Source organism: Cnephaeus nilssonii, assembly GCF_951640355.1.
Source record: "Cnephaeus nilssonii genome assembly, chromosome: 5".
In the NCBI taxonomy this organism is placed as follows: domain Eukaryota; kingdom Metazoa; phylum Chordata; class Mammalia; order Chiroptera; family Vespertilionidae; genus Cnephaeus; species Cnephaeus nilssonii.
In genome coordinates, this window is record NC_137076.1 from 101,256,649 (window position 1) to 101,284,648 (window position 28,000).

The 28,000-nt window shown below is 42.2% G+C and overlaps 1 protein-coding gene across 3 annotated transcripts; it reads left to right on the forward strand.

Annotated features, from left to right (window-relative positions):
* Positions 1 to 1,095: 1,095 nt before the first annotated feature.
* Positions 1,096 to 27,868, forward strand: RARS1 (arginyl-tRNA synthetase 1). 3 transcript variants are annotated; one of them, XM_079771936.1, is made up of 15 exons: positions 1,096 to 3,147; positions 4,552 to 4,686; positions 7,465 to 7,653; positions 8,586 to 8,694; positions 9,237 to 9,337; positions 9,933 to 10,054; positions 11,943 to 12,063; positions 14,519 to 14,648; positions 15,456 to 15,560; positions 18,368 to 18,546; positions 19,114 to 19,223; positions 22,813 to 22,918; positions 25,242 to 25,411; positions 25,555 to 25,802; positions 27,651 to 27,868. In XM_079771936.1, exons 1-15 carry the CDS (start codon positions 3,103 to 3,105, stop codon positions 27,758 to 27,760), a joined length of 1,980 nt encoding a protein of 659 aa, XP_079628062.1. In that variant the 5' UTR covers positions 1,096 to 3,102; the 3' UTR covers positions 27,761 to 27,868. The 3 variants fall into 3 exon arrangements, with proteins under 3 accessions (XP_079628062.1, XP_079628063.1, XP_079628064.1); XM_079771937.1 differs by lacking the exon at positions 1,096 to 3,147 and adding an exon at positions 3,768 to 3,954; XM_079771938.1 differs by lacking the exon at positions 1,096 to 3,147 and adding an exon at positions 4,023 to 4,189.
* Positions 27,869 to 28,000: the final 132 nt, after the last annotated feature.

The following is a 28,000-nucleotide window of genomic DNA, read 5'->3' on the forward strand; positions in this document are numbered from 1 at the left end:
AATAAAGTGGCCTTTCTGAAACGAATTTCCTCTCTCTCTTCCCCCCCCCCCCCCTGCCCCACGCCACCCCCTCACTGCACCTGTGTTTCCCTGATTTTTCACTCTCCCCTTCCCACTCCCTCCCTTCCCACCCATCCCCCGTCCAGTCCCGGTGATATTTTCTTTGTTTTGGCTTGGTTTGGTTGGGTTTGGATTTTTGCTCACCCCTCCACTCATTTGCTCATTAAATGAAAATGACTGTTGCAGACGACTGGAAGTCAGTCCTTAACAAACAAGCAGCAAAACCTCTTCCTCCTTCCGTTCTCTGACATAATCCTGTGCAACTTTCCTCCCAGTGTGTGGCACGGGCCGCCACGGCACGATCATTGGGCCAGCTTGTTACAAACACACGCCCCTGGACCCTGGCCCTGCCGGGATAGGCCCAGCACTTGCTTTTATCCATCCTTCACTGTCAGTCCAAAGCACACTGCAGTTGGATGGGCCAGCCGGTATAACATGAGAAGCCCAGGCAGAGATGGCGCATCCTATAAGAACGTCACTCAGGGGGCGCTGACAGGCATGGCCCTCTGCAGGTCACGGAGGACCGTCGGGGAGGTGTGATGAGGGAGTGGAGCCCTTCGCTTGGCTGCAGAGGTTCCCCCCACCTCCCACTACGTTCCTTACCTGCTGCTTCTCCTACGGGGAAGGTACCTACAGCGGCATAAAACCCACCGGTATTCCCCACAGGGGGTCCCAGCCGGGCCAGTCAGAGCCCTTCCCCGCATCAGCCACCTGGAGATGGAAGAGTAGATTTTCTTGCCCGGCAGGCATGGCTCAGTGGTTGAGTGTTGATCCACGCGCCAAGACGTCACTGGTTCAATTCCAGGTCAGGGCACTTGCTCAGGTTATGGGCTCCATCCCCGTTAGGGGGCCTGAAAGAGCCAGCCGATCCATGCTGATGTTTCTCATTGGTGTTTCTCTGTATCTCAAGTCAATAAAACTTTTTTTAAAAGAGTAGATTTTTCTCTTCCCAAAGCTACCTGTAGCCATGGTTCAGCTTCTGGGCCTAGCCCTGCAGAGAGAAACAGATGGAACAAGCGGGGAAAGCGGGGCGGGGGTGGGGGGGGGGTACCCTTGGGGTCTGAATTAATTGACACTAGAAGTTAACTGCATCCTCGTGTATGTGTAGTCTGCCTGGTGACCCGGCTGGAGAGTGCCCAATAGAAACTCGGGGGTCATGCAATGGGATTCGTTCCCTCAGCCACACCTTTATCTGTGTCCAGCACGTCGAGCCATGGTCAGCCCCTCACCCCCTGTGGCGGCCGCTGCTGAGAAGCAGAGCTCCAACCGCCCTCTGTGAATGGCAAAGGCTGCGTGGAGCACATCCTCCTGCCCGAGAAGTGTGTGCCGCTGCTGCAGAATTTACCAGGCGGCCGGAAAGTACACAAGGAATACTGGGAGAGTCAGGGAAAACCCTTCATTTAAAGCAGCGCTGCTGGGCTCAGGGCATTCGAAGATCCCAAGCCTGAAGCCCTTAGACAATGAGATTACTCCTTACTTATATTCCTAAGTTTCTTTGTTTCCTAGCTACCGGGCCTTTGTGGCGGCTCTCACAGCCCCTCCTGAGTCAGTCAGAATGGGGAAGTTAGAACGTATCTACTAGTAAATGCCTGGCCTGGGTGGTGCCAGCGACCCCCCCACTCCGGCCAAGCTGCCAGATTCCCGGCCTGTGGCCCCTGCAAACGGGGAGCACCCAGGAAAAGACTTGCCTAAGGAAGGGGCAGTGACTTCACTATAGGCTAACAATGTGCACTAGGACACCGGTCACTGGCACAGATTCAGATTGCTAGTGCGCCCCCCCCCCCCACCAAGGTTGCCCCCTACATTCCTCCTCACCAGGGTTGTTTCGGCTGATGGAACATCTGTGTCTGCCCTGGCATTGAAGTCTCTCTAAACAGTCACTGGCCAAACACCAATACATACATCCTGTTGTTGTATGCAGAATAAATAAAGTCGCTCTGTACAATCGTGCACACGTGTTCTCCAGAATCTTCAGGAAACAAGAGCTTAGAAATGTGAAATTCCCTGCTCAGGGTCACTCGGATAATAAATGGCCAGAGCTAGGGCACAACCCGCTCTTCAGACTCCCCAGGTTCCTGTGTCTCGGTTCTGGTTTCTGTTTCACAGTGTTGTGGTCACGTGAGGCCCGAATCGAAGGGACTTTGAACATTGGGTTTTCAGGAATGAAACCGTGAAATCCTGTGGTTTCTCTGCATGGGGGTATGGAGAAAGGGGGTGACTAGTATGCTAGCCTGAGAAAACCTCACTGGATCTGATTGTCTCGTTCATAAAACCAATCGTTGCCTTTTGACTACAAATGTTTTAAAAATATATTTATTACATTGATTGGGGTGACATTGATCATGATACATGAACATACAGGTCTCAGGTGTGGGTTTCTATGTTACACGATCTGTTTATTGCACCGTGTGCCCACCACCCAAAGTCAAATCTGTCACCTTTTTTTTTTTTCTTTTTAATTCAACTGCAAATCTTTTGCAATTGCCATTGGCCCCAGAGGTCAGCTGCGTCCTGGCTCTATTTGTAGTGTGCCTGCTGAACCGAGTCCAGAGTGCTCACAGGCAATCTTTGTGCTTCCTGCCTCTAAGAAAGCAACCTCCATGAGAATGGGGAGCTGTCTGACTTATTTCCAGCTTGTGTTCCAGCGCCTGGAATAGTGTCTGGCATTTTGAGTGCACAATAAATGCTTAGTGAGTACATAAACAGATCGTCGAGTTCTGTGCCCATTTCACAGACGGGTAAACTGAAGCCTTTGAGAGACAAAAGCTGTAGGTAAGCGCCTCCGACCACCGTTAAATCCATCCCAGCACACAGAGCAGCTCCGGTCCGATTCCCCATTGCCCTTCCCCAAAAGCCCAATCTCAGGACTGCAGCCCTACTTCCCACGGGTTCTCCCCGCAGTGCGTCCTGGATCCCGCCAGGGGGCAGCAGAGGCTGCGACACCCAGTCAGCCTCGAGACCGCGGGCGGAGAATTTCCGCTTCCGGGAAGTGCTGGCTGTTTCCGCTTCCGGCTACTTGTTGCGTGAGACGCTGACAGGAGGATGGACGGGCTGGTGGCTCAGTGCTCCGCGCGGCTGCAGCAGCAGGTCGGGCCGCAGGGGCCAGAGGAAGGGCGTGGAGGGGAGGGACCGGGCCCGGCTCCCGCCCGAGCGCCATCGAGGCGGCGGCAGAGAGGGCGGGACCGTCCCGTGCCCCTCAGGCTCGCGCAGCGGGGTCCCAGGACCCGGGCGGGTGTTGCCTCGGAGGCGAACCCCCTCCCAGGGGTGGGAGGGAAAGAACCCATCGTTCCAGGGCCCGCGAAACCGAGGTGCCGCGGAGCCGAGGGTCCCGCCCTCTCGTGCACCCTCCATCTCCAAGCCAGCATCTCCTGTTGGGCTGGAGCCTGGCGAGTTCATTACAGCCGCCCCTCGGGGGCCCTCCTTCCCCGCGCACACGCGTGGCTTTAGGGGTTGCGGGGGGCGGGCACGGAGGGAAGGGGGATAAGAGAGGAGCCGTGGGCCCGGGGTTGCAGCTCAACCTCCGTTCGCTCCGTGATGCTGCGCACGAGGAATTCTAAAAAGCCCAGGGACGGGCTCGTCAAACGGGACTTGGCTCGCTGCCTTCACAGTCACAAGCGTATAGTAAAAGCGAAAGTTGGGCAGTCCCATGACCTTTGATGCCCGGGCAGGGAGGGGTGGGAGGGAAGTTTAAGTTAATACTCACCACGTCCAGGGAATTGGTTTATAGCCCTCACTCCGCAGTTCCCGAAGCTCACGCTGATCAAGGAACAAGCCGGGCAAGTGGGCTGCTCTGGGCAGGTGTTCTTGGTCCGTGTGGGGGTGTAAGTGCTGCTTCGCTGGCGGTGTAAGAATTATAGATGTAATTTCTGAAGTGTTTAGCTCTGCACCTGGAAGGTAATGTGTGCTTATTTATGCCAACTGTGGGGTGTTTTTTTTTTGGGGGGGGGGGGTTGGGGGGGTTAGTTGTAGTTATGTCCTGGTAAACATTCTTACATGTCAAGGGACGTCTCTCTCCCTCAGGAACAGCAGTTAGGTTGGAAGCTTTACTTCCTTGTGAATTGGCACGTCTTTGATTTTAGGTATTAGAGTAAAAAGCCTGGTCTGGGATCTAAGACACTGGAAAGAAAAGGTGTGTGTGTCGGGGGGGGTGGGGTTGGAGGAGATGGAAAGATCATTTTGTCCCAGAAAGGGCAAAAGGCAAACACTTGGGCCAAAGAAAGAAACCTGGGATATGAGGCTTATCCCACTGTGTGCTTAACACTCGTATTTTCCTTTCACAACACAATTTTCCCATGTTGTCAAGGATAACCATGTCATTGAAGAGCTTGAGGAAGGACAGTCCCAACTTATCAAGGGGAAAGTCCTTGTCCCCATCACCTCTGCCGTGCCCGGTGGAGAGGGGAAAGGAGGAAGGAAGTTTATGGCCCAGTTTGTTACCTCACGGAGGTCATCCGTCACACTGGACCGAGCAAAGTGCCTTTTCTTTTACAGGAAAGAGAGATCAAGTCTCTGACTGCTGAAATCGATCGGCTGAAAAACGGTGGCTGTTTAGAAGCTTCTCCAAATTTGGAGCAGTTGCGGGAAGAAAATTTAAAGTTAAAGTATCGACTGAATATCCTTCGGAAGGTGAGTCCCCTGGTTCTGGTTTCATTCTACAGTTTGAATTATTGCCTCTCTTTAGAACTCGTTGTTATTGACGATTCGGAAAGTTGACCCTGAGGAATGTGGACAAAGGAGGAAAGAAACCCGGCTCTTTGCCCTGCCATAGACAGGTTAGGATTGAGCCACTGGTGCGAGTAATGGAGAAGTCGGTGCTGCACTGTCCTCCAGGGCTCCTAGAAATGTGTCTTCATACTGAATGTTTGGCCAGCTTCAAGGTAGGGTTGAGACTTTTTCTTTTTGAGACATTTTTTTCTTAATGTATTTTTACTGATTTCCGAGAGGAAGGGAGAGGGAGAGATATAGAAAAATCATTGATGAGAGAGAATCATAGATTGGCTGCCTCCTGCGCCCCCTACTAGGGATCGATCCCACAACCCGGGCATGTGCCCTTGACCAGAATTGAACTTGGGACCCTTCAGTCCTCAGGCCGACACTATCCACTCCGGCTAGGGAAAGACATTATTTTTTAACAGAATACTTTTTGAATTTTAAGTTAAGTGCCTCAATCAATGGGAAATGTTTCAAAATACATCCACAGTCCTCTTCTGCCCCAAGTTGGTTATTTTACTATTTTATTTTTGTATTTTATAGTGTCATAGTGGTTGGGTTCCTTTTCCACTTAATATTTCCGAACAATTTTTTCCCCTGAAGCTTGTGCTATATTTGTTATTCAGTGACCTCACAATCTAATAGTGTCTATCAGTTTTGTCAGAAAGTTGAGCTTGCTGCTGTTGGGTTTAATCTGTTGGCCTGCCTTTCGGGTCTGCTGATGACACATCCTAGGGGATGACCTCACTCCCATGCTTGTTCTCCTGTGTGTGTACTGCTTTCAGCCGGGCTGACTGGCACTGTCTTTTTCCCAAAGTCGTCTCATTTATTCATCTCAGACTCTGCCCGCCCTACTCCCATGAAATCTTTATTGCCTCTGTGTGCTCTGTTCTGCTTCAAATAGCTTTGTCTTTCAGTCTTCTAAAATCACAAAATTTCTTTTCCATGGAATCTTCCCCAAAATACCTTACTTTTCTGATTACCTCATTCTTTCCACACTTATTTATACTCATTTCTCTATTGTATCTTTTTTTTTTCAGTTCAAAAGTATTATTAAGTGCCTAATATGTGCTCATGGCTATGTAAAAGATACGAAGGACGTACAGTGTATTCTAATACACATGTCCCTGATACAGATTAGCTCTAGTGTGTAAGTATGAGAATCCTGCCAGTGTAATGTGGGCGGCACGGTGGTTCTTTCACAGATACTTTGGTCTACTGAGTAACAGCTCCTGAGCTGAACATAAGGTCCACAACAGAAAATAGCAAGCCACAGAAGGAAAAAAGTACTGTGTGGGACGCCCATTCACCCCACCTTCTATTCCTGGAGCACTCTGGCCATGTGCTCTGACTTAGAAACACTTATTGAATGGCTTATCTCAGAGGCATTTTACCGTTGTTTTCATTAACTCAGCAGCTTCAACTCTTCCTTATCCCCTTTCCATTAAGCTGTCCTTATCTGTCTTTAAGATGAAGTCTCATGTTTTTAAAAACATATGTTTTTATTGATTTCAGAGAAGAAGGGAGAGGGGGAAAGAAAGAGAGAAACATCAATGATGAGAGAGAACCATTGATCGGCTGCCTCCTGCACACCCCCTACAGGGGATCAAGCCCACAACCCAGGCATGAGTCCTGACTGGGAATTGAACCGTGACCTCCTGGTTCATAGGTCGATGCTCAGCCAGTGAGCAACACAGGCCAGGCTAGGCTCATTTCTTGACACAGTGCTACTCAAGTCATAGCTTTTTTTATTTTTGCCATTGTTATTGCCATCATTGACATTTTGATTAACATAAAATGGTGACTAGTGTGTGGGCAACATTTTTATTTGTATTCCATTGAAAGCATATAATTTCAGTCACCATTTTTTTACCTGTTGCATAGCAGGTACAGTGCTAGGTGTCAGGGATGGAGCCATGAATAATTATTTTTCCTGCCTCCAGGAGTCTGGTAGTGGAGACACATAATTCTGAGAAGGTGTGGTAAGTGTAGTAATAGAGGTAACTAATTATATACCATCTTAAATGAAGGTATCCCACTTCACAGAAAATGAGAAATAGGAGGTAGGAGTAGTCCAACATGGGATTATTTAACCGTGAGTAAGTCAAAACAGCCTGTTTTTCTGATATTTAGATATTACCTATCATTTCATGCCTGGAACAGGTCAACATTTTAATTAAGAGAAAACATGAATACCTTTTTTTACTATTATTATTTTTTCATTACAGTTTACAATTCAGTATTATTTTGTATTAGTTTCAGGTGTACAGCATATTGGTTAGATAATCATATACTTTACAAAGTTTTTTTAACTTGTTTTTGTCCATAGAGTTTTTACTTCCAGCATTTGATATATGTCAAATTTTATACTATTTTTTCAGAACTCTAGAGAAGCTAAGAAGAAGATTTGGTCAGCTCTTCATACTCCCTTCTGTCAGTTTCTGTTCTCATAAAATAACTATAGAAAGAGAACTTGGGGCATTTCCTGTTCCTGTCTTACATGTTCTGTGGGATAGACTTGTCCTGTTACGTTTTCTAGCATACCCCAGATCAGAGAGCATCGCATTGTGAGTGTATGTTACCTTTGGTCTTCTCAAGATATTTGAAGGTTTCTCAAGATATTTAGGAAAATTTTATATGATAATTTAATATTTTATTGACATATTTTTATTCTTTTTTTTTTTCAATCCCCAGAGTCTTCAAGCAGAAAGGAACAGACCAACTAAAAATATGATTAACATCAATCGCCGCCTACAAGAGGTCTTTGGCTGTGCCATTAAGGCTGCGTATCCAGATTTGGAAAACCCTCCTCTACTAGTGACACCAAGTCAGCAGCCCAAGTTTGGGGACTATCAGTGTAACAGTGCTATGGGTATCTCTCAGGTGAGGGCATTGTGATGGAGCGCTCTGGGTGATGTGATTTTCTTACACGTTAGCTTCCTCATTACCTTCTGTATAAATAATAGCAAATTTTTGTTTCCTCAACGGAAATAACATTTCCCACAATTCTGAACAACTTGAGAAAAGGGATTTTTTTTTTTTTAATTTTTAAAAAGCACAGATTTGAATATTCAATTAAATTTTATAAGTATTCCCAGTATTTAAGGGCAATAGTAGGTACTGTTTTGTTTTTGTACTTCCCTCCTGTTGCAGCCAGGGTTGCTGTGTGTTTCTGGTGAGTGTTAGAAGGTGAGAGAGTAAAAGCCATTTACCATCCAGCATTTCCATCCAATATTTGATGCAACTGTGGTGGCTTTGAGGTGGGCTGATGGATTTCATTTCCAGTCAGAATTCCCTGTTTTTAACAGCTACCTTGTCTAATGTGTTTGTGGTTAATTGCCCAACTTTGGGACTTTTTGCTTTCCTTTCTTTGTTGAGTAGAAAGGGTTCAGCTAAAGAGTTCAGATCCCCTCCTTCTCCCCACCCCCCCAATAATGTGTGTCTTCATTGGGTTTAAGTTTATAAGGGCTGTTGTTATTACCCAAGTCTGCATATTGGCACACTCGTGATTTGAAAATTAGAAATGTAAATATCTTCGAAACAGGGTAATAACTAAAGTCTTTGTAAAAATGTTATAGACATGTGTGGCAACTCATTCTGAAGTGGAGATCACGTGATTTGGGCACTTTGTATTCCTCTTGAGACTGTTGATGCTTGATGCTTTAATCTGTCCATATACAAGGTCATTGGATTTCTCCACTTCTGTCTTTTGATTGGTCTATGTGTCAAATGCATGTAATGCTTTGTCAGTTATGCATTTCTGAGTAACTTGCTGAAACCAGTTGTATAATGAATCGTTTTGTATTATGTTGTAGATGCTCAAAACCAAGGAACAGAGAGTTAATCCAAGAGAAATTGCTGAAAACATTACCAAACACCTCCCAGACAATGAATGTATTGAAAAAGTTGAAATTGCTGGTCCTGGTATGACAGTGTTACCCTTCTTAAGTAGTTATATTGATGTTGAGCCCTTTTTGGAATAAAAATGAAAACCGTTGTTAAATATAAATGTAGAATTAAGACTTGTATACTGAACAAGATGGTGAAAGCACCTTGGATTGAGAGTTATGAAACTGAGGTTTTAGTCTAGACTTAGGTGAAGTTCCTTTACCTCTCTGATTCAGTTTTTCTTCAGCAAAAAGATAGATAATGGCAGATAAGTCTATGGCTAAAAGACTGTATATTTTTTGTTAGGAGGTGAACAGATCATTTGCTGAGAGAGAAGGGGCCCTGAATTAAGTCAGCTCTCAGGACAGTGGTAAGGTCTGGAATAAGTGCTGAAACAGGGAGCTGACAAGGGGCCTCAAGTCAAGGCCCCAAGTGGTACTGGAATCCTGAAGAGTTTTGCCAAAGCCAGATTAGCTCTGTGGAGCCAGCATAAGTGAAATCAAGAAGGTCTTTGGGAGAAAGCAGTTCTTAAAGATAGGAGGCTGTCTGATTTTTTTCTCCTTTCTACTGTTCATTAGGTTTTATTAATGTCCACTTAAGAAAGAACTTTGTATCAAAACAGTTGACTAATCTCCTAGTGAATGGTGTTCAACTACCTGCCCTTGGAGAGAACAAAAAGGTATATGAACAATTTTTAGTTGATATACTAATATAATACTTAAGACTGTATGAAAAGTGCTGTAACTGGGAATTGCTTTTCTCATTGAGATTTAATCATTAATATGTGAGATTATGAACATAACTACAGCGTAGCCTTTTTCCTGGATCTTGCTTGTTACATGATTTTTCTTTTCACTTTATTTCATAAGACATTTGAAGTAGCCAGCTGATGTTTTTGAGGTGTTGCTGAAACAAAGCATAGATAATTTGTATAAACGAATTTGATTCTTTTTCAATTAATTATGGACAGGTAAATTCATCAGAAAAACTTAACGCAGTTGAAGTACAAGCCAAGCTATTATTTAAGTCTGAGTTTGTTATTACATATTACTAATGAATGTGTTAGCAGAATAAAATGTTTCTGCCCCACTTAAAAATTTATTTTTATTGAATGTATTTGATGTATAACATTGTGCAGATGTAATGTGTACGTGTTACTTTGATTTATTCATATGTTGTGATATGATTGCCTCTGTACCTGTATTTATCACATTACATAATTGTAGTACAACATTGTTATCTATAAAAATTTCTCTTTTTATTTTCTATTCCAGGTTGTAGTTGACTTTTCCTCTCCCAACATAGCCAAAGAGATGCACGTAGGCCATCTCAGGTCAACTATCATAGGAGAGAGCATGTGCCGCCTCTTTGAATTTGCAGGATATGATGTGCTAAGGTATATACTCTTGTCTTTGGAGTGTTCTATAGAAAATGACAGTATCATTTGAGAAAGAATCTTTGACTATATCAGTGTTTCATGAGTGTGGTTCTGCTCTTAATCATCAGTAGGCTTTTGAAAAAATTATGTCCTAGGCCTCTCCTCTGAACTAATAACTGTAGATGAACCAAGGAAAAGGTACCCCCTCCCCCATTCATTCCACAAGTATTTCTTGAGTGCAGTATAGTAGGGGCTTATATTCTCATTACAGGGAGAGGTGGGCAAGGGATTTGCAGGCTATGGCAGGAAATTGGGATTTTTATTCCTAAGTGTAATAGGAAGCGACTGGAGAGTCTTAATTAGTAGAACCAAGTATAGACATACCTTGGAGATACTGCAGGTTCAGTTCCAGACCATCACAATAGAGCAAATACCACAGTAAAGCTATTCATAATCTTTTTGCTGGTGGAGGGTCTTGCCTTTGATTTTTAAAAAATGCAACTTTGGCCGAAACCAGTTTGGCTCAGTGGATAGAGCGTTGGCCTGCGGACTGAAAGATCCCAGGTTCGATTCTGGTCAAGGGCATGTACCTTGGTTGCGGGCACATCCCCAGTAGGGGGTGTGCAGGACTGGGGGTGTGCAGGAGGCAGCTGATTGATGTTTCTCTCTCATCGATGTTTCTAACTCTATGCCTCTCCCTTCCTCTCTGTAAAAAATCAATAAAATATATTTTTTTAAAAATGCAACTTCACCCTAGCCGGTTTTGCTCAGTGGTTAGAGTGTCAGCCCACGGACTGAAGAGTCATGGGTTTGATTCTGGTTTCAGGCCCGATCCCCAGCAACCAATCTGTTTGTCTAATATTGATGTTTCTCTCTGTGTCTCTCCCCCTCCCTTTTCACTCTCTCTCAAAAAAAAAAATCTATATATATAAAAGCCTAAGTGACCGATATGACTGAACGACTGGTGCGCACTGACCACCAGGGGGCAGGCGCTCAACACAGGAGCTTCCCCCTGGTGGTCATTGCACTCTCACAGCAGGAGCGCCACTCAGCCAGAAGCCAGGCTCATGGCTGGTGAGCACAGCAATGGTGGGGGGAGCCTCTCCCGCCTCCGGGGCAGTGCTAAGGATCAGCGAGCCGAGCGGTAAGGAACGAGCAGGCAGTGGTAAGGAGTGAGGGATCCCGGATTGTGAGAGGCATGTCCAACTGCCAGATGTCCGACTACAGGAATCAGGCATAAACTGGCAGTTGGGCATCCCCCGAGGGGTCCCGGATTTCAAGAGGGCATAGGCCGGGCTAAGGGACCCGCAGCCCCCCCACCCCACCCCCCACACACACACACACTCCCCATGCATGAATTTCGTGCACTGGGCCTCTAGTAAGTAAATAAAAAATGCAATTTCTGTGAAGTGCAATGAAGCATGACACAATAAAATGAGATGTGTCTCTAATCTACTTAAATATTACTCTGGCTTCTGTGAAGAAGCCAGGCAAAGAAGCGATTACTATAGTAATAAGTTAGAAGGCTATTGTAATAATCCAGTTAAGACGTGATGTGGTGGTTTGAAACTAGTTAAAAGCAGTGAGAAATGAGAAGTGGTTGGATTGGCATATATGTTTTGAAGAATTTTGTCCATTGACATTTGAGAACCACTGGTACAAATTACACTGAGATAATTAGTTGAAAAGTTAAATTTTCATAAAATTGTAATGACCAACATTGGCTTAACTATCATTGTCCCAGTTAACTACACAATAAGCAGATCACAGTCCATTGGTAGAGACTTCATTCATTCAGCAAATCCTGGAGACCTGTTGAACGCAGTCTGTGTTACTGGTTGTACAGGCACCTAAATATTAATGTTTCTCATTTCAAAATTATTTTATGTTCTTTGATTGGTATTAGATTAAACCATATAGGAGATTGGGGAACCCAGTTTGGCATGCTCATCGCTCATCTGCAAGATAAATTTCCAGATTACCTAACAGTTTCACCTCCTATTGGGGATCTGCAGGCCTTTTATAAGGTTTGATATCATTTATTGTTATATTTGTGTGTTTACCATTTCGCATAATTATTCATTTTCCTTAGGGAGTTTAGAATGGTATTTGAAGCTGCTGTGGTTCTAAATAAAAGTTGCTAAGCAACTCCCTGCCCCTTAAAACATTCTTTGCTATTGTATTGGTGTATGCTAAAAATTAAATTTTCCCACTTTACCTATTACTAAGTGAATTTAGGAGTTTGTTAACCAAAATACATTTTAGTATTTAAAATGTTTTTCTACCCTCTTCCAGTATTTAAAATGTTTTTGACGCTGTTGTTTTCTCAAGTTTTATATATTTTGGAAAATGTTATTAAGTATATGGAAGAACAGTTTTTAGTTTTTTTTTATTTCTTTTTTAAATATGTCTTTATTGATTTCAGAGAGGAAGGGAGAGGGAAAGAGAGAAACATCAATGATGAGAGAGAATCATTGATTGGCTGTCTCCTGCACATCCCCTACTGGGGATCAAGCCTGCAACCCAGGCATGTGCCCTTCACAGGAATTTAACCTGGGACGCTCTGTCCTCTGAGCCAAACCAGCTAGGGCTGGAAGAACTGCCCTGGTCTGTGTGGCTTGGTTGGGCATTATCCCATGTACTAAGAACTTGCTGTTTTGATTCCCCATTGGGGCCCATTCCTGGGTTGTGGGCTTGATCCCCAGTAGGGCGCATGCAGGAGGCAGCCAACTTTTATTTCTCTCTCTCTCTCTCTCTCTCTCTCTCTCAAGTCAACTTTTAAAAATCATTAAAACTTTTTTTTCTAAAATTTACCATAAATCCTACCTTTAAGTCAATCACTGTGGTCAAACTTCTTTGATATTTTGACTTATCTATAAATTTATTACGTTATTTGTAATATGTATATTTAAAAGCCAGAGAGACCAGACGAAAGGCTGGTAGCTATGATGCGCACTGACCACTAGGGGGCAGACACAACACAGGAGCTGCCACCTGATGGTCAGTGTGCTCCCACAGCCAACCTACACACACACACACACACACCCGCGCCCTCCAAGGGACCCCACCTGTGCACAAATTTGTGCACCAGGCCTCTAGTTAATAGTATAATTTTGTATTATACTTAACATTTTATTATAAACTCTTTTGTGTTACGTTATGATATGACTGCATGTTATTTAGTTGGATTAGTGTACCAGAGTTTATGTTAATCTGTTGTTGATTTTCCCCTCCATTTGGGGGGGCTCTTATCTATTCAGTGAACAACTTTGTACATGTAGGTTTTTTCCTTTTTAAAATTATTTCCTTATCTTCCCAAAAATAGGATTATTACATTAAAAAGTAAACATTTGTGGGGCTTTTTGTTGTATGTGTTGGTTTTGTTTTGTTTTTTTTTGTTTTTTAGTAAATATTTTCTAATTGAAAACAACCAAAACATTTACTGATATGATACAGGTAAAATAGCTAATGTTATAATTACCTGTTGGAATTCTGTGCTCTGAATAATGAGGCAAATCTATTAATGCAAGAAGATGTTCATACTACATTGCTAAAATTTCAAAACTACAGTAAAAGAAAAGTCCTGTATTTCCCATTTTTGTTAAAACATATAGGTGTGTATTTGCAAAGAAATGTCTAGAATTATATACCAAAGTTTTGTTATCACTGGTTAGTTTGGGGTGGGATTAACTAAATATTTATATATATATATATATATATATATATATATATATATATATATATATATATATATATGTTTTAATTACAGTAAGCATGTGTTGCTTTTAAAATTAAAATAAAACAGTGAAAATAATTTTATTTTCAATTTTAAAAAATATGCAGGCCCTAACTGGTTTGGCTCGGTGGATAGAGTGTCAGCCTACGGACTGAAGGGATCTGGGTTCGATTCCGGTCAAGGGCACATGCCCAGGTTGTTGGCTCGATCCCCAGTAGGGGACATGCAGGAGGCAGCTGATAAATGATTCTCTGTCATCATTGATGTTTCTCTCTCTCTCCCTCTCCTTTCCTCTCTGAAATCAATTTAAAAATACATATGTTCAGGACCGCATCTAAATGGAAAATAGAGTCCAGTAAAACCAGACCTACCTGCTAGCTATTCTTTATTATTCCACTGGAACACAAAAGCATTGGTGTGAGTAGGCTTTTGTGAATTAGGAAAGTTAGAGGTAGTACCTTGATGAGAATTTTGTATTTTCAAGTAAAATGATTTCAAAAGAAATAATAGCAGTCTTTGACATGTTCGTTTGTAACAATCTTCTTGGCTATTGACTATTGACTATTGAGATAGACCACTTGTTCTGGTTTCCTAACTTTCCACTTCCTCACTCTTTGGCTTTTTGGTGGGTTTTGTTTTATTGATTTTTTTTTTTTTTTTTTTTTTTTTAGAAATGAACAAATGCTTAATCTAGAATACGGGCTTGGCTCTTTTTATAAACCTTACTTTTCTTTATTTAAATATAGGAATCCAAAAAGAGATTTGATACTGAGGAGGAATTTAAGAAGCGAGCCTACCAGTGTGTAGTTCTGCTCCAGAGTAAAGATCCAGATATCATAAAAGGTTGGAAGCTTATCTGTGATGTCTCCCGCCAAGGTGAGTTTCTGGGCTTTGTTCATTCACTCAGCAAGGACTGCTGCATGTCGTTTTCTTGAGTCTTTGTTCGGATTTGATCTTAAATGACATGTTAAGCTTTCAAGGACTGGCAAATAGACTTTTAAAGCAAGTTTATTAAGATAAGCAGGTAGAAAATTTAACTTTCTCAGAAATCAGAAAAAATTGATTAGGAAAGAAAGTGGAAAAGAAAAAAATTTCAAGTTTTCAAACTTGACAAAGTAATTGTAAAGGTCACTCTGAAGAATAAATAAACAACAATTGCCAGTAAACCTTTAAAAAGGAAGACTAATGATGGCTGTTTTGTAGCACTAGGTAGTAAAATGTTTTATAATGCTACTGTCAGTAATACTGTGTCACTGATGCCTGGCTAGACAGACAGTTAAATGGTACAAATTAGGAAGAGCTAAAAGGAAATTGAGTAAATATTTGATCTTCAAGTAGGAAAGGCCTTCCTTTTTTTTGTTCTTATTTAACTTTTTTAAAAATAGAAAATTTTTAAATTACACAAATACATATTCTTTGTAGGAAAAATGTAAATATGGACAGGAAAAAGAAAAAATTACCTATTGTCCCACCTACTGTTAATATTTTGATGTGTGCTTATTATATTCTTGCCACATTTTCAAAATGGCAGTATGTATATAATGTTCTGTATCATACATTTTTAAATATAATTTTCTTCCTTCCAAATGGTTTAAACAATGAAGTTATTTTACTGTAAGATGCATGTTTCCTCTTTGTTTAAATTCTTAACCATTTTCTTCATTTGGTGACTTTTTTCCTTAGAGTTTAATAAAATCTATGATGCATTGGACATCTCTTTAATAGAGAGGGGGGAGTCCTTCTATCAAGATAGGATGAATGATGTTGTAAAGGAATTTGAAGATAAAGGTAGGTGCTCCTTTTTTATTTTAACTCATTATGGAAATTTTCAGACAAAGGCTAAAGTGGAGAGACTATTATAGTGCCCCCACCCCCCCACACTCCATGTACTTGTTACCCAACCTCAACAATTATGAATACAGGACAACCTTATTATGTCTGTTCACTGCTTACATCATATAATTTCACCCATAACTAACTTGGTATGTGTCTACTAGTAAATGAACAGGCTCTTTCTCCCACTCCAAAATCACAGTACCATTATCACTCCATGAAAATTAATGATAATTTCTTATATTATTAAGTGGTTCATCAGAGTTTAAATATCCCACATTGATTCATAATCTATTTAAATCATGAAGTGTTGTGTTTTTCTTTTCTTTTTTTCAGAGTCTGAACATTACATTTGTTTAAAATATATCTTAAGTTCTATAAATCCACCTCTTCCTCCTTTTTTTTCCTTTTGCTGTTTGAAGAAACAGCCATTTGTTTTACAGAATTTCCCATATGTTGCTATTTAACATAATTCCCCTCTTTTAAAAAGAGGCTTGATTAAATTCTGGTTTGTGTTTTTTTTCCTTATTTTGTCTTTTATTTGCAAGAACATAAACAATGTCTGGTTGGCTCTTTTTGTGATACTAAGATGGATTCAGGGGTTCAGGTGTAGTCACCTGATCTATCTTTAAATTTCCCCACTGGACTTTCCCCAGTGGTTTTAGGAGCTATTGATGATGATGGCTTTGATCCATTACTTCATTAGAGGTTGGAAAATGGTGGCGTTCTGTCATTCCTTTGTTACCTGCAATTTCTCATGTGCAGAACTTTGTCACATAATTTTGGTTACTCTGATGTACAGTTTATATAAGACAGTAAAATGCTTGATTTTATTTTTATCAATTTTCAGAATAATAAATGAGTTTCTTAGCCTCTTCCAGATATGACAACTGAGTTGTTCCTAGCATTATTATAAATGAGGTTTAGTGTATTTTATATTTTTCAATCACTTGCTTTATTATTTTTTGTAATGCTCAAATTATTCCATTTTTGGCTAATGGATTTTAGCGAGAGAGAAACATCGATTGTCTCCTCTACACACCCCAACTGGGGATCGAACCCACAACCTGGCTATGTACCCTGACCAGAAATTGAACTGACAACCTTTCAGTGCATGGGACAACACTCAGCCAACTGAGCCATACCGCCCAGGACGGGATCATACTTTTATTTTTTATTTTTATTTGTTGACTGATTGATTTTAGAGAGAAAGAGAAAGATTGATTTCTTGTTTCACTTATTTATGCATTCATTGGTTGCCTCTTGTATGCACCCTGACCAGGGATAGAACCTGTAACCTTGGCGTATCAGGACAATGCTATAACCAATGGAGCTACCCGGCCAGGGCTGGAACCATACTTTTAACATAAAATTTTAGCTCATTTGGTTAGAGAGTGGTACTGATATACCAAGGTTGCTGGTTTGATTCCCTGTGAGAGCAAATACAAAAATCAACCAATGAATGTTGAAATAAGTGGAATAACAAACTGATATTTCTCTCTCAAAAAAAAGAAAAAAAAAGATAAAAATTTAAAGACTCTTTAATGATGAGAAAAGACGCACAGAGAAGGTAGTAACTTCCTTAGGTCACATGGCTAATCCTATATAATAAAGGGTTAATATGCAAATTGACTCACACGCCTTCACACAAGATGGCCGCCCCCATGTGGTCAAAGATGGCCAGCAGGGGAGGGTAGTTGTGGGGGACCAGGCCAGTGGGGGAGGGCAGTTGGAGGTGACTGGGCCAGCAGGGGAGGGCAGTTGGGGGCCGGTAGGGGAGCAGTTAGGCATTGATCAGGCTGGCCGGCAGGCGAGCAGTTGGGAGCCAGCAGTCACGGATTGTGAGACATCCCCTGAGGGGTCCCAGATTGGAGAGGGTGCAGGCTGGGCTAAGGGACCACCCAGCTGCTCTTCCCCTGCCCCATGCATGAATTTCGTGCACCAGGTCTCTAGTAAGTGATAAGTCTGAGATTCACACTGAGGCAGTTTTTAGCCACCATTTTATACTGCCTTTATTTTACCAAGCATCAGTTTCTTAAACTTTAAAAAAGCTAAACTTATAGTATTTATTACACATAAGACTTAGCATAGTATTTGGCACACTGTAGCACTGAAATATAGCTATTAGTATTGTCATCATGTTCTTTCAACACTTTTTAACCTTTTGCACTCAGATGTCAAGTGTGACTCGACACGGTTAGCATCGGTAGCAGCTCTTTTTATACTCTTTGAATGTATCAATAATTTGAAATATAAAAAAATCCAAATAAATAAGTTTGTATGAAAAGAAACTCCAGTTTTTTATTCTACTGCCACGCTTTGTAAAATCTGGGGTATTTAAAAAATTAAATCCCGAGTAGAATAAAGGAATCGAGAAAAAAGCAAGCGAGTGCAAAGGGTTAAGAGGCAGTGATAGAAATTGCATCTCTGTCCTAGGATAGGCTATAGCTCCAGCTTGAAAACAAAGCATGGATTTACATGTGCTGTATCTATTGAGCAGGTGGCTCCTGTGAGGTGTTCTACAAAGAGTTCGGGAGCCAAGTGTAGTGTAAGTCCAGAAAATGGTCAGGATATCTCACCTGGGCCCTGAAAATACCCTGGTACCAGACAACCTTGCCAGTAGCCATTTTGCAAGATGCATAGGTCATGGAGAGAAAAAAATCATGTAATGTCCGAACTCTCTCATAAATATCCTGTAATGGCTAAGCATTTATATTCTTTCAGGGTTCTTTTAACATTATTAATGAAGATTATTCTTCTAGGATTTGTGCAAGTGGATGATGGGAGAAAGATTGTATTTGTCCCAGGATGTTCCATACCTTTAACCATAGTGAAGTCAGATGGAGGTTATACCTATGATACATCTGACCTGGCTGCTCTTAAACAAAGATTAATTGAGGAAAAGGCAAATATGCTTATCTACGTGGTGGACAGTGGACAAGTGAGTTTGTAGATTCGTATATGTTCTTACATTGATTAGAGATGAGACGGTCTGGTGAGGTTTGTGGCATTTGGCACTTGAAGACTAAATTTTCCCCCAAAGACTAGCATTCAGAACATCATTTGTCACATAGGAGAAAAAACGGGGTTTGGGTTTGGCCATACTTGGACACTTCCCTGCTTTTCAGCTTGTCTCCATAAACAGGAAACTGTTACTTCTCTGAACCTCAGAGACCATTGCCATCTGAAATGGTGGTGTGTGGCAGAAAATTTAATTGAAATTAGTGTACATGAACCTGCCCTAAATTCAGTTGCTTTAAAAACCTTTGGACATAGAAAGTGTAGCAGTCCTGCTCTTACTGTTTCTCATATGGAGGTAATAAAAACAGCTTTTACTAATATATTACATTTGCCTTACAAGATTTGTGAGTGATTTGAATTTTATAAACCTTTATCCTTAGGTTTATAAAACCTAAGGATAAAGGTTTATAAAATTCATATAAGAGCTGTAAATCTTTTTATTATTAGAAAGTTTACCAAGTAATTTTCTATTTCTGTTCCTTTGTAGGCTGTACACTTCCAGACAGTATTTGCTGCTGGCCAAATGATTGGTTGGTATGACCCTAAAGTAACTCGGGTGTATCATGCTGGATTTGGTGTGGTGCTGGGGGAAGACAAGTAAGTCTGGAAAACCTAAGGGGGTTGTGATATACCTGACCGCCCAGATTTCTTTGGAAGAGGCTGTATTTCATTTGATTACCATGTTAGAATTTTAAAAGTCGACACTTTTTTAAGTCTACATATGTACTAATGGTGAACCCAGCTGAGCTATTTTGTACGTATGTCTTATCACTTCCAGGAGATGTAACCTTTTAGGGGGCGTTATACAAAGTTAAAAGAAAACCAAACTATAGAATTAGTAGTTTTCATTCCCACAGATCTAAATTGTAAATTCTATCACGGTACCTCCTTAGATTTCCAACAAAATATTCAACAGTATATTTCAAGCATTTTGTAAATGTCTGAGTTTTAAGGTTCACAGCTTCCATTTTTATGCTTATCTCAAAAATATTTTTGAGACATACATGTTAATATCCATATTTTCAGTTTTTCTATAATCCAGTTCTTTCCCCCCATTCTGCTTAACTTTTATGAAATAAAAAGGTAAATACAAGCAAATATTTATATACAGTGTTCATCAATTCCAAGGCACAAAATTTTTTAACATTTTACATTCAATAGAGATTCCTTAGCTATTTAATTAATATGTCTTTAAAATCTGTGGCATTTTAGATTTGGTGACACAGCTCAAATACTACCATTAAACAAAGACAGTAATGCTTACAATAACCACATGAAGTAGCTCTAGCTGAAGATGCTTGACTAGCCAGTGTACAAAAGCCCCAATTAACATCAAAGGCAGGTAGGTGTGCCAAAGTATTATTTTAGATGCAGATTATCTGGAGATCAAAGGCCTTGTAGGCATCACCAGCAAGCATGTTTAATTATAGTGTATGAACCTTCTGTAGAGCTGCACATTTCTGGAATCAGAAAACACTGACTGGGACCTCATGATGCTCGTGGTCCCTAAGAAAGTGCTGAGAAACTAACCAGTGAGTTGAGTATTGCTTATAACATCTTAGTTTCTTAACGGTTGAATTTTTAGATGAACATTTAGATGATTATTCCTATAGTTAGGTGACATTATTAAATTTGCTTTTATTTTTTATGTTTATCACCAAAATATATCTTGACATTTAACTTCCTTATCATGTAATGGCTAAGGGGTTTTTGCTGTGGTGGTTTTATATTTCTGCGCTCTCAGCATCATGTAATTATGGCAGCTAGACCATTAAAAATGAAGACAAATTTCAATGATAGTTAACCATTTTCACTGGCTCCACAGAGAATCGCTCTGCTTCAGATGATAGGCTCCTTCAGGAAAAAGCTATGTTCTAGGTACCTTCATGCACACACCTTGGAGCATCCAGCTGATGCAGTGTGCAGCAGGTGCTCAATAAACTGGCATCCAGCCTTAACCAGTTTGGCTCAGTGGATAGAGCATCGGCCTGCGGACTGAAGGGTCCCAGGTTCGATTCCACTCAAGGGCGTGTACCTTGGTTGCGGGCACATCCCCAGTAGGGGGTATGCAGGAGGCAGCTGATCGATGTTTCTCTCTCATCGATGTTTCTAACTATCCCTCTCCCTTCCTCTCTGTAAAAATCAATAAAATATCTACACTAATAAAAGAGAAACATGCAAATTAACCATCACTCCGCTATGCCCACTAGCCAATCAGGAGGGAATATGCAAATTAGGAGAAAGAAGGCGGCTGCCCAGCTGCTCCAGGTGCGGAGTGGCCTGGTGGGGCAGGATGCCTGCAATGAGAGGGAGGGCGGGGGGCAAAGGGATCTATAGGAGCAGCACTCTGGCCACAGTGAAGACGAAGACTACAGACTCCCTCCTGAATCTGCAGCTAAGATGGCAGACTCCAGCCGGAGTTTGCAGCAAAGGCCGCAGACTCTAGCTGGAGAGAAAGCCTGGGTCCCAGGTGCTGGAGGAAAACCAGTGCTGGAAGCCAAGGTATGGAAGGCCTATTGCACGAATCTCTTCGTGCAAAGGGCCTCTAGTATAAAAATAAAAAAATAAACAGGCATCCAAGGAATAACAGAGAGATGATAAATAAAATAATAAATCATTTATTGTAAAATGTCTTAAAGCTGAAAAATCTCACCAAAAAATAGGTGGCAGAATCTCTTAGCATTTTAATGTAAATATTTAAATATGGTAGGCTGCCATATTTACCCAGGTAGGGAGCAACAAAAACAACCAATTCTTGCAAAGTGGTTATGCTAAGGAAGACTTCACTTAGCCCTTTGACTAGGCTTTATAATGGATATCATTTCATCAAACAAGATTTGCAAGTTGTTGGACACTCAAGGAGGGGATGGCATAAGGAAAGCCATTCAGTATTTTATGTATTTCTGGGATAATAAAGGTGTTTCAATTCTGTGATAAAGGGCAAGAAGATCCTTTTTTTTTTTTTTTTTTTTTTTTGATTTCTGGAAGGAAGGAGAGGGAGAAGTGATAGAAACATCAATGATGAGAGAGAATCATTAATTGGCTGCCTCCTGCACGCCCCCCACTGGGGATCAAGCCCACAACCCGGGTGGGCATGTGCCCTTGACTGGTCCCTTCAGTCCGCAGGCTGATGCTTTCCACTGAGCCAAACCAGCTAGGTCAAGAAGATCCTTTCTAAGGCAACTCTGAAAATAAAACTTTAATGGGAAGTATCACAATTATTTCGGTATGGTAGGCTTTGTGAGAGATAGAAAAACATGCTTCATTTATAGCATTGTTGTGTTTTAAGGGTTTTTAAGCTCTCCAGCTGATTATAATAAGCATTCAGGGTTGGTTACTGAATAGAGAAATGCAAATGAGATTCCAGTTAAGAATTTGCCTACTTCCCAAACATGTATTTTATTAATAATTTTCCTGCCCTAACCGGTTTGGCTCAGTGGATAGAGCGTCGGCCTGCGGACTCAAGGGTCCCAGGTTCAATTCCAGTCAAGGGCATGTACCTTGGTTGCGGGCACATCCCCAGTAGGGGGTGTGCAGGAGGCAACTGATCGATGTTTCTCTCTCATCATTGTTTCTAACTCTGTCCCTCTCCCTTCCTCTCTGTAAAAAAATCAATAAAATACATTTTAAAAAATAAAAATAAATAATTTTCCTGCCCTAACTGGTTTGGCTCAGTGGATAGAGCATCGGCCTGTGGACTGAAAGGTCCCAGGTTTGATTCCTGTCAAGGGCATGTACCTTGGTTGTGGGCACATCCCCTGTGGGGGTGTGCAAGAAGCACCTGATTGATGTTTCTAACTCTATCCCTCTCCCTCCCTCTCTGTAAAAAATCAATAAAATATATTTAAAATAATAATAAAATAAAAAATAATTTTCCTAAGTAGGTAAAACAGCTAAGCCAAACTTAGTGTTCAGGAAAATGGACAAAATAACAAATGTTGTTTTCCATCTTAGGGGATGTATTACTGATAAATATGTATAGAATGCTATTAGGAGCCTAAAGCATAGAATGCTTTAAGCTGAGGGCTATAGAGGAAGGACACTTGAAAGTATCTGTTTGTTTCTTTTGGCATCGTCCCTGATTACCAACTGGAATAGGGCAGTGTCAAACCTTCATTTTCAAATATTTCTAAGTTGGGTCCATTTCAAACTCTATATAGTTAGAAATTTCAATAAATTTTTTTAGGAAGAAGTTTAAAACACGTTCAGGTGAAACAGTGCGCCTCATAGACCTTTTGGAAGAAGGACTAAAACGATCCATGGACAAATTGAAGGAAAAAGAAAGAGACAAGGTAATTCAAGGCCTTATGTCCATATTGTGTGCCATGCATTGTGTTGTGATTTTTGTTTGTTTGTTTTATTGATAGAACTGGGAAGGAGTCAGTCCATTTACAACACGCTTTTATTACTCAGATTTTATTGCACAGTGAGTTTGTTTCATGAGTTGCTGAACATTTATTTTGAAAATACAGTTTTGGCGTTTACAAAACATGGCTTTTCTTCTTTGTTAATGTGGCATAGTATCTCTGCTTCTTATTGGTAGTTTCCCTGTCATTGCTTTGAACCAATGATGGGAAAGTATTGCAGACTGAGACAGTTTGAGTCTCCAATCTACATCTGCTGAGCTCCTTTCTCTGGGAGCATTTGTAGGTAGAATAGTCATAGCAGACTACCACCCAAGGCCACGGATGAGCCATCAGAATAGGCAGCACAACAGGGAGGCTTATGCTTAACTTGATTAAAAATTTCCAAGGAGCTCCCACCCGTAATATATGATTGTTCCAGTTGCCTCATCTTCACCAACACTTGATTTGTCCATCTGTTTTTAGCCTTTCTTTTGTGTGTAGTGGCATCTCACTGTGGTTAAAATTTACATTTCCCTGATGAGCAATGATGTTGACTACCTTTTCATATGCTTATCCGCCATTTAGTTATCTTCTTCTGTGAAGGGTTTGTTCAATCTTTTGCTCAATGTTTGTTTTAAACCGGAAATGTTTATTAATATTTATCCACACATTTAGCTTTCCTGTGTGCTTTATTCCTCCCTGCAGTTTTTTTACTTCCACCTAGGATTATTTCCTTCAGTCAGAAGATCTCTTTTTAGTAGTGTGTGTGTGTGTGTGTGTGTGTGTGTGTGTGTGGTACAAGTCTGCTGGTGACATTTTGTCAGCAGTTGTCTGAAAGCATCTTTATATTGCCTTCTGTTTGGATATTTTTATTGGGTATAGGATTCCAGTTTGTTAGCTGTTCTTTCAGCATTTCATTTTTATTTTTTTATTTTTTTTAGAGAGAGAGAAACACCAATAGGCCTGCCTCCTACATGCCCCCTACTGGGGATCAAGCCCACAACCCAGACATGTGCCCGAACTGGGAATCGACCGATGATCTCTTGGTGCATGGGATGACACTCAACCACTGAGTGACATCAGCCAGGGCTCTTTCAGCATTTTAAAAACGATGTTTCATTGTCTTCTAGCTTCCGAGTTAATTTATCCAGTTTTTATTTATTTATTTTTTATTGATTACAGAGAGGAAGAGAGAGGGAGAGGGAGGAGGGGGGGGGGGAGAGAGGGAGGGAGAAGGAGAGAGACAGAGAGAGAGAAACATTAATGATGAGAGAATCATTGATCGGCTGCCTCCTGCATGCCCCCTACTGGGGATCGAGCTTGAAACCCCTGACATATGCCCTTTGACTGGAATCGAACCTGGGACCCTTCAGTCTGCAGGCCAAGACTCTATTCACTGAGCAAAACCAGCTAGGGCAGGAGGTCACATTTTTATTCCCAGTCAGGGCACACTGGGGTTGCAGACTCAATCCCCAGTTTTAGGGCCATGCAAGAGGCAGCCAATCAGTGATTCTCTCTCATCATTGATGTTTCTGTTTCCTCTCTCCCTTTCCCTTCCTCTCTGAAATCAATAAAAATATATTAAATTAAAAAGTGTATGACCAGCTATTGGCAAAACAGTGTATGAATTCTTCTTCCTACTTTTTTTAAAAAATATGTTTTATTGATTTTTTACAGAGGAAGGGAGATGGAGAGAGAGTTAGAAACATCGATGAGAGAACATCAATCAGCTGCCTCCTGCACACCCCCTACTGGGGATGTGCCCACAAACAAGGTACATGCCCTTGACCGGAATCAAACCCGGGACCCTTGAGTCCGCAGGCCAACACTCTATCGACTGAGCCAAACCGGTCAGGGCTCTTCCTCCTACTTTTGACACCGTTTTGATTTCAATTAATTACTTGACCCTAATTTTTAGTTTTTATTTTAGTATCTTGTTTGCTCTCTACTACCTCAGAATCTTTATGGAATGAAGTGGGTATAACTTAATAATTGCTTTCAGTTTCATATCTCCTGAATACATTGGAAAAAAATATTCAACCTGCCACCTCATAGTTTACATATCAAGTTTCTCATAGAAACATTCTTTGTTATCATAGCTGATGAGTTGTATTTTCATTATTTTCTTTGTGGCTGGGCTCATGTTGCTCCACAGTTTAATGATAAAGGAGCACCATTAGATGCTCCCTATCCCCGTCTTCTGCCCATGAGACACAGGACAAAGGCAGTGGTCAGTAAGCTGTGAGGTTTGTTTTTGTTTCTCCAAAAGGTTCTAACCTCAGAGGAATTGAAGGCTGCTCAGACATCTGTTGCTTATGGCTGTATCAAATATGCTGATCTCTCCCATAACCGGTTGAATGACTACATCTTCTCCTTTGACAAAATGCTGGATGACAGAGGAAACACAGCAGCTTACTTGTATGCCTTCACCAGAATCAGGTAATTGTGGGTACAGCATTGTCTTGTTTCAAACCGAATGACTGTTTTCATATATATCAGTCACTTCTTAGTCCGTGTTTTCATGTGAAGTAGAGTGTGCCTAACAGAGGAATGGTGATGGTGGGTATTGCCTGATTTTCCAGGTCTATTGCTCGTCTGGCCAATATTGATGAAGAGATGCTCCAGAAAGCCGCTCGAGAGACCGAGATCACCTTGGACCACGAGAAGGAGTGGAAATTAGGCCGGTGCATCCTACGGTTCCCTGAGATTCTGCAGAAGATTTTAGATGACCTGTTTCTCCACACTCTCTGTGATTATATCTATGAGCTGGCAACTACTTTCACTGAATTTTACGATAGCTGCTATTGTGTGGAGAAAGATCGGCAAACTGGTAAGGGCTGCATCCGCTGGTCACATTGCAGAAGGAACACCTAAAGGCATTTATTTAAATTGGGTATAGGTGGTTTTCATATATAATGACAAAATTGCACTAGCTCTAATAAAAACATAAATGGAATTCTTTCCATTTCCAAATAATCTAGTTTTCCCACCCCTGGGCACATGGCATGAAACCATAAGTCTCCAAAGAAAACAATTAGAAGACCATTCACTAGGAATAGGATAATTTCAGTGTGACTGAGGGTTCCAGGACAAGTCTTTGGGGGTTCTTGATAATGCAGAACTGCCCTTGGCGGGGGGAATTATATATATATTTTTTACCTGAGGCTTTCTGCTCTGTCATGTTACAGAGTTAATGAAGTAGAGTGAATTAATGTGTCACAAGGCAAGTAGATATTTCTGAGGTTCATGCCTGTGAACTGAAACTTTATTAAGAAAATACATCTCACCATTATCATGATATTAAAGTTTATACTTTTACTAGAGGCCCGGTGCACAAATTCATGTGCAGGGCAGGGGGGGGAGGGGTGTCCCTCATCCCAGCCTGCAACGACGCCAGCATCCCTCACCCCGGCCTCTAGCCAGAGGCTCCTCCCCTCCTTCCACACAGCCTCTGGGAAGATGCTTGTCCTGGGGCCTCCTCAGGGCCTCGGCCCATGATGACTGGCAGCTCGGGTACCCGGGGGGCTTGGGCTATCAGGTCTGGCTTCCCCGTCTGGCGTGGTGCGCATCAGCTGCCGTGGGAGCCGCGCCTCAGGAGTCGCCCCCTTGGACCGTACTATTTGCGAGGGTGGGGGGCGGGGAGGCCGGCAGCAGCAGCAGTGATTTTAGGTCTGTAATGCGCCTGCCGGACACCCCGCCGCTGTGGTGCCATGCTGGCCGCGTCCGCACTGCGGGCAGGGGGCTTCCAGTCTGCGACTGGGGGCTGCAGGCGGGGTACCCTGGCACCCATAGGGCTCCATCAGTGTCAGGAGTTGGAAAGATCCATTTTTCTGGGTCCTCTCCTCCCTCTGCACAGCCGGGGCACAGACGCTGGGCTCGCATCGCCAGAGGCCCCTCCCCTCCCTCTGTGCAGCCCGTGCCCAGTACTCTGGCCAGAGGCCCCTCTCCTCCCTCCGCGCAGCCCACGCCCAGTCCTCTGGCCAGAGGTCCCTCCCCTCCCTCTGCGCAGCCCACGCCCAGTCCTCTGGCCAGAGGCCCCTCTCCTCCCTCCGCGCAGCCCACGCCCAGTCCTCTGGCCAGAGGTCCCTCCCCTCCCTCTGCGCAGCCCACGCCCAGTCCTCTGGCCAGAGGCCCCTCTCCTTCCTCCGCGCAGCCCACGCCCAGTCCTCTGGCCAGAGGCCCCTCCCCTCCCTCCGCGCAGCCCACGCCCAGTCCTCTGGCCAGAGGCCCCGCCCCTCCCTCCGTGGCCAATGAGCGGACGCTGGGCTCGTGTTGCCGGGACGCCGCCTCCAGCGTCTGCTATGGGTGTTGCCATTTTGTCGCAGAGTGACGGCTAATTTGCATATTGCTCTTTTATTAGATAGGATAAGACCTTGAGGCCTGGGAAATACCTCTAAATTTTAAAAGGAAAGATGAAATTTACACTTGTAATAATTTCAAATCTTGTATCTGTTGTCTTATTATCAGATAAAAACAGACTTCTTGAACAGAAACACCTTAATTTCTTTGATTGTCTCTGTAGTTTAAGGTAAAGGTGATTCTAGTTAAAACCCAAAAACATCTATGGGTTGGGCTATTCACTTCTCAGTAAAATCCAGAAGTAGCATAGATTCTTTTAATAGCAATTTTTAAAAAGAAAAACAAATTAATTACTATTTTTGTTCTTCTGTCTTCTCAGGAAAAGTGTTGAAGGTGAACATGGGCCGTATGCTACTGTGTGAAGCAGTGACTGCCGTCATGGCCAAGGGTTTCGATATCCTGGGAATAAAACCCGTCCAAAGAATGTAATCTTTCTAGATTTGAACACTGTGTTTTTTTACCAAAGTGGCCATTCGCACTGTTGGCTTTTTTACAATCATGTGGATATAAAAACAAGTAAAGGAAATTTGTCAACTATCTATATAACATGTGGTTCATTATCTCTAACAACTAGGCTTCTGAAAAGAAAAAAAATTGCCATCACAAATGTGTTCTTTCTGCTAAGCATTATTAAATCAAAATGACTTGGTGGAGGGCATGGAATCACAG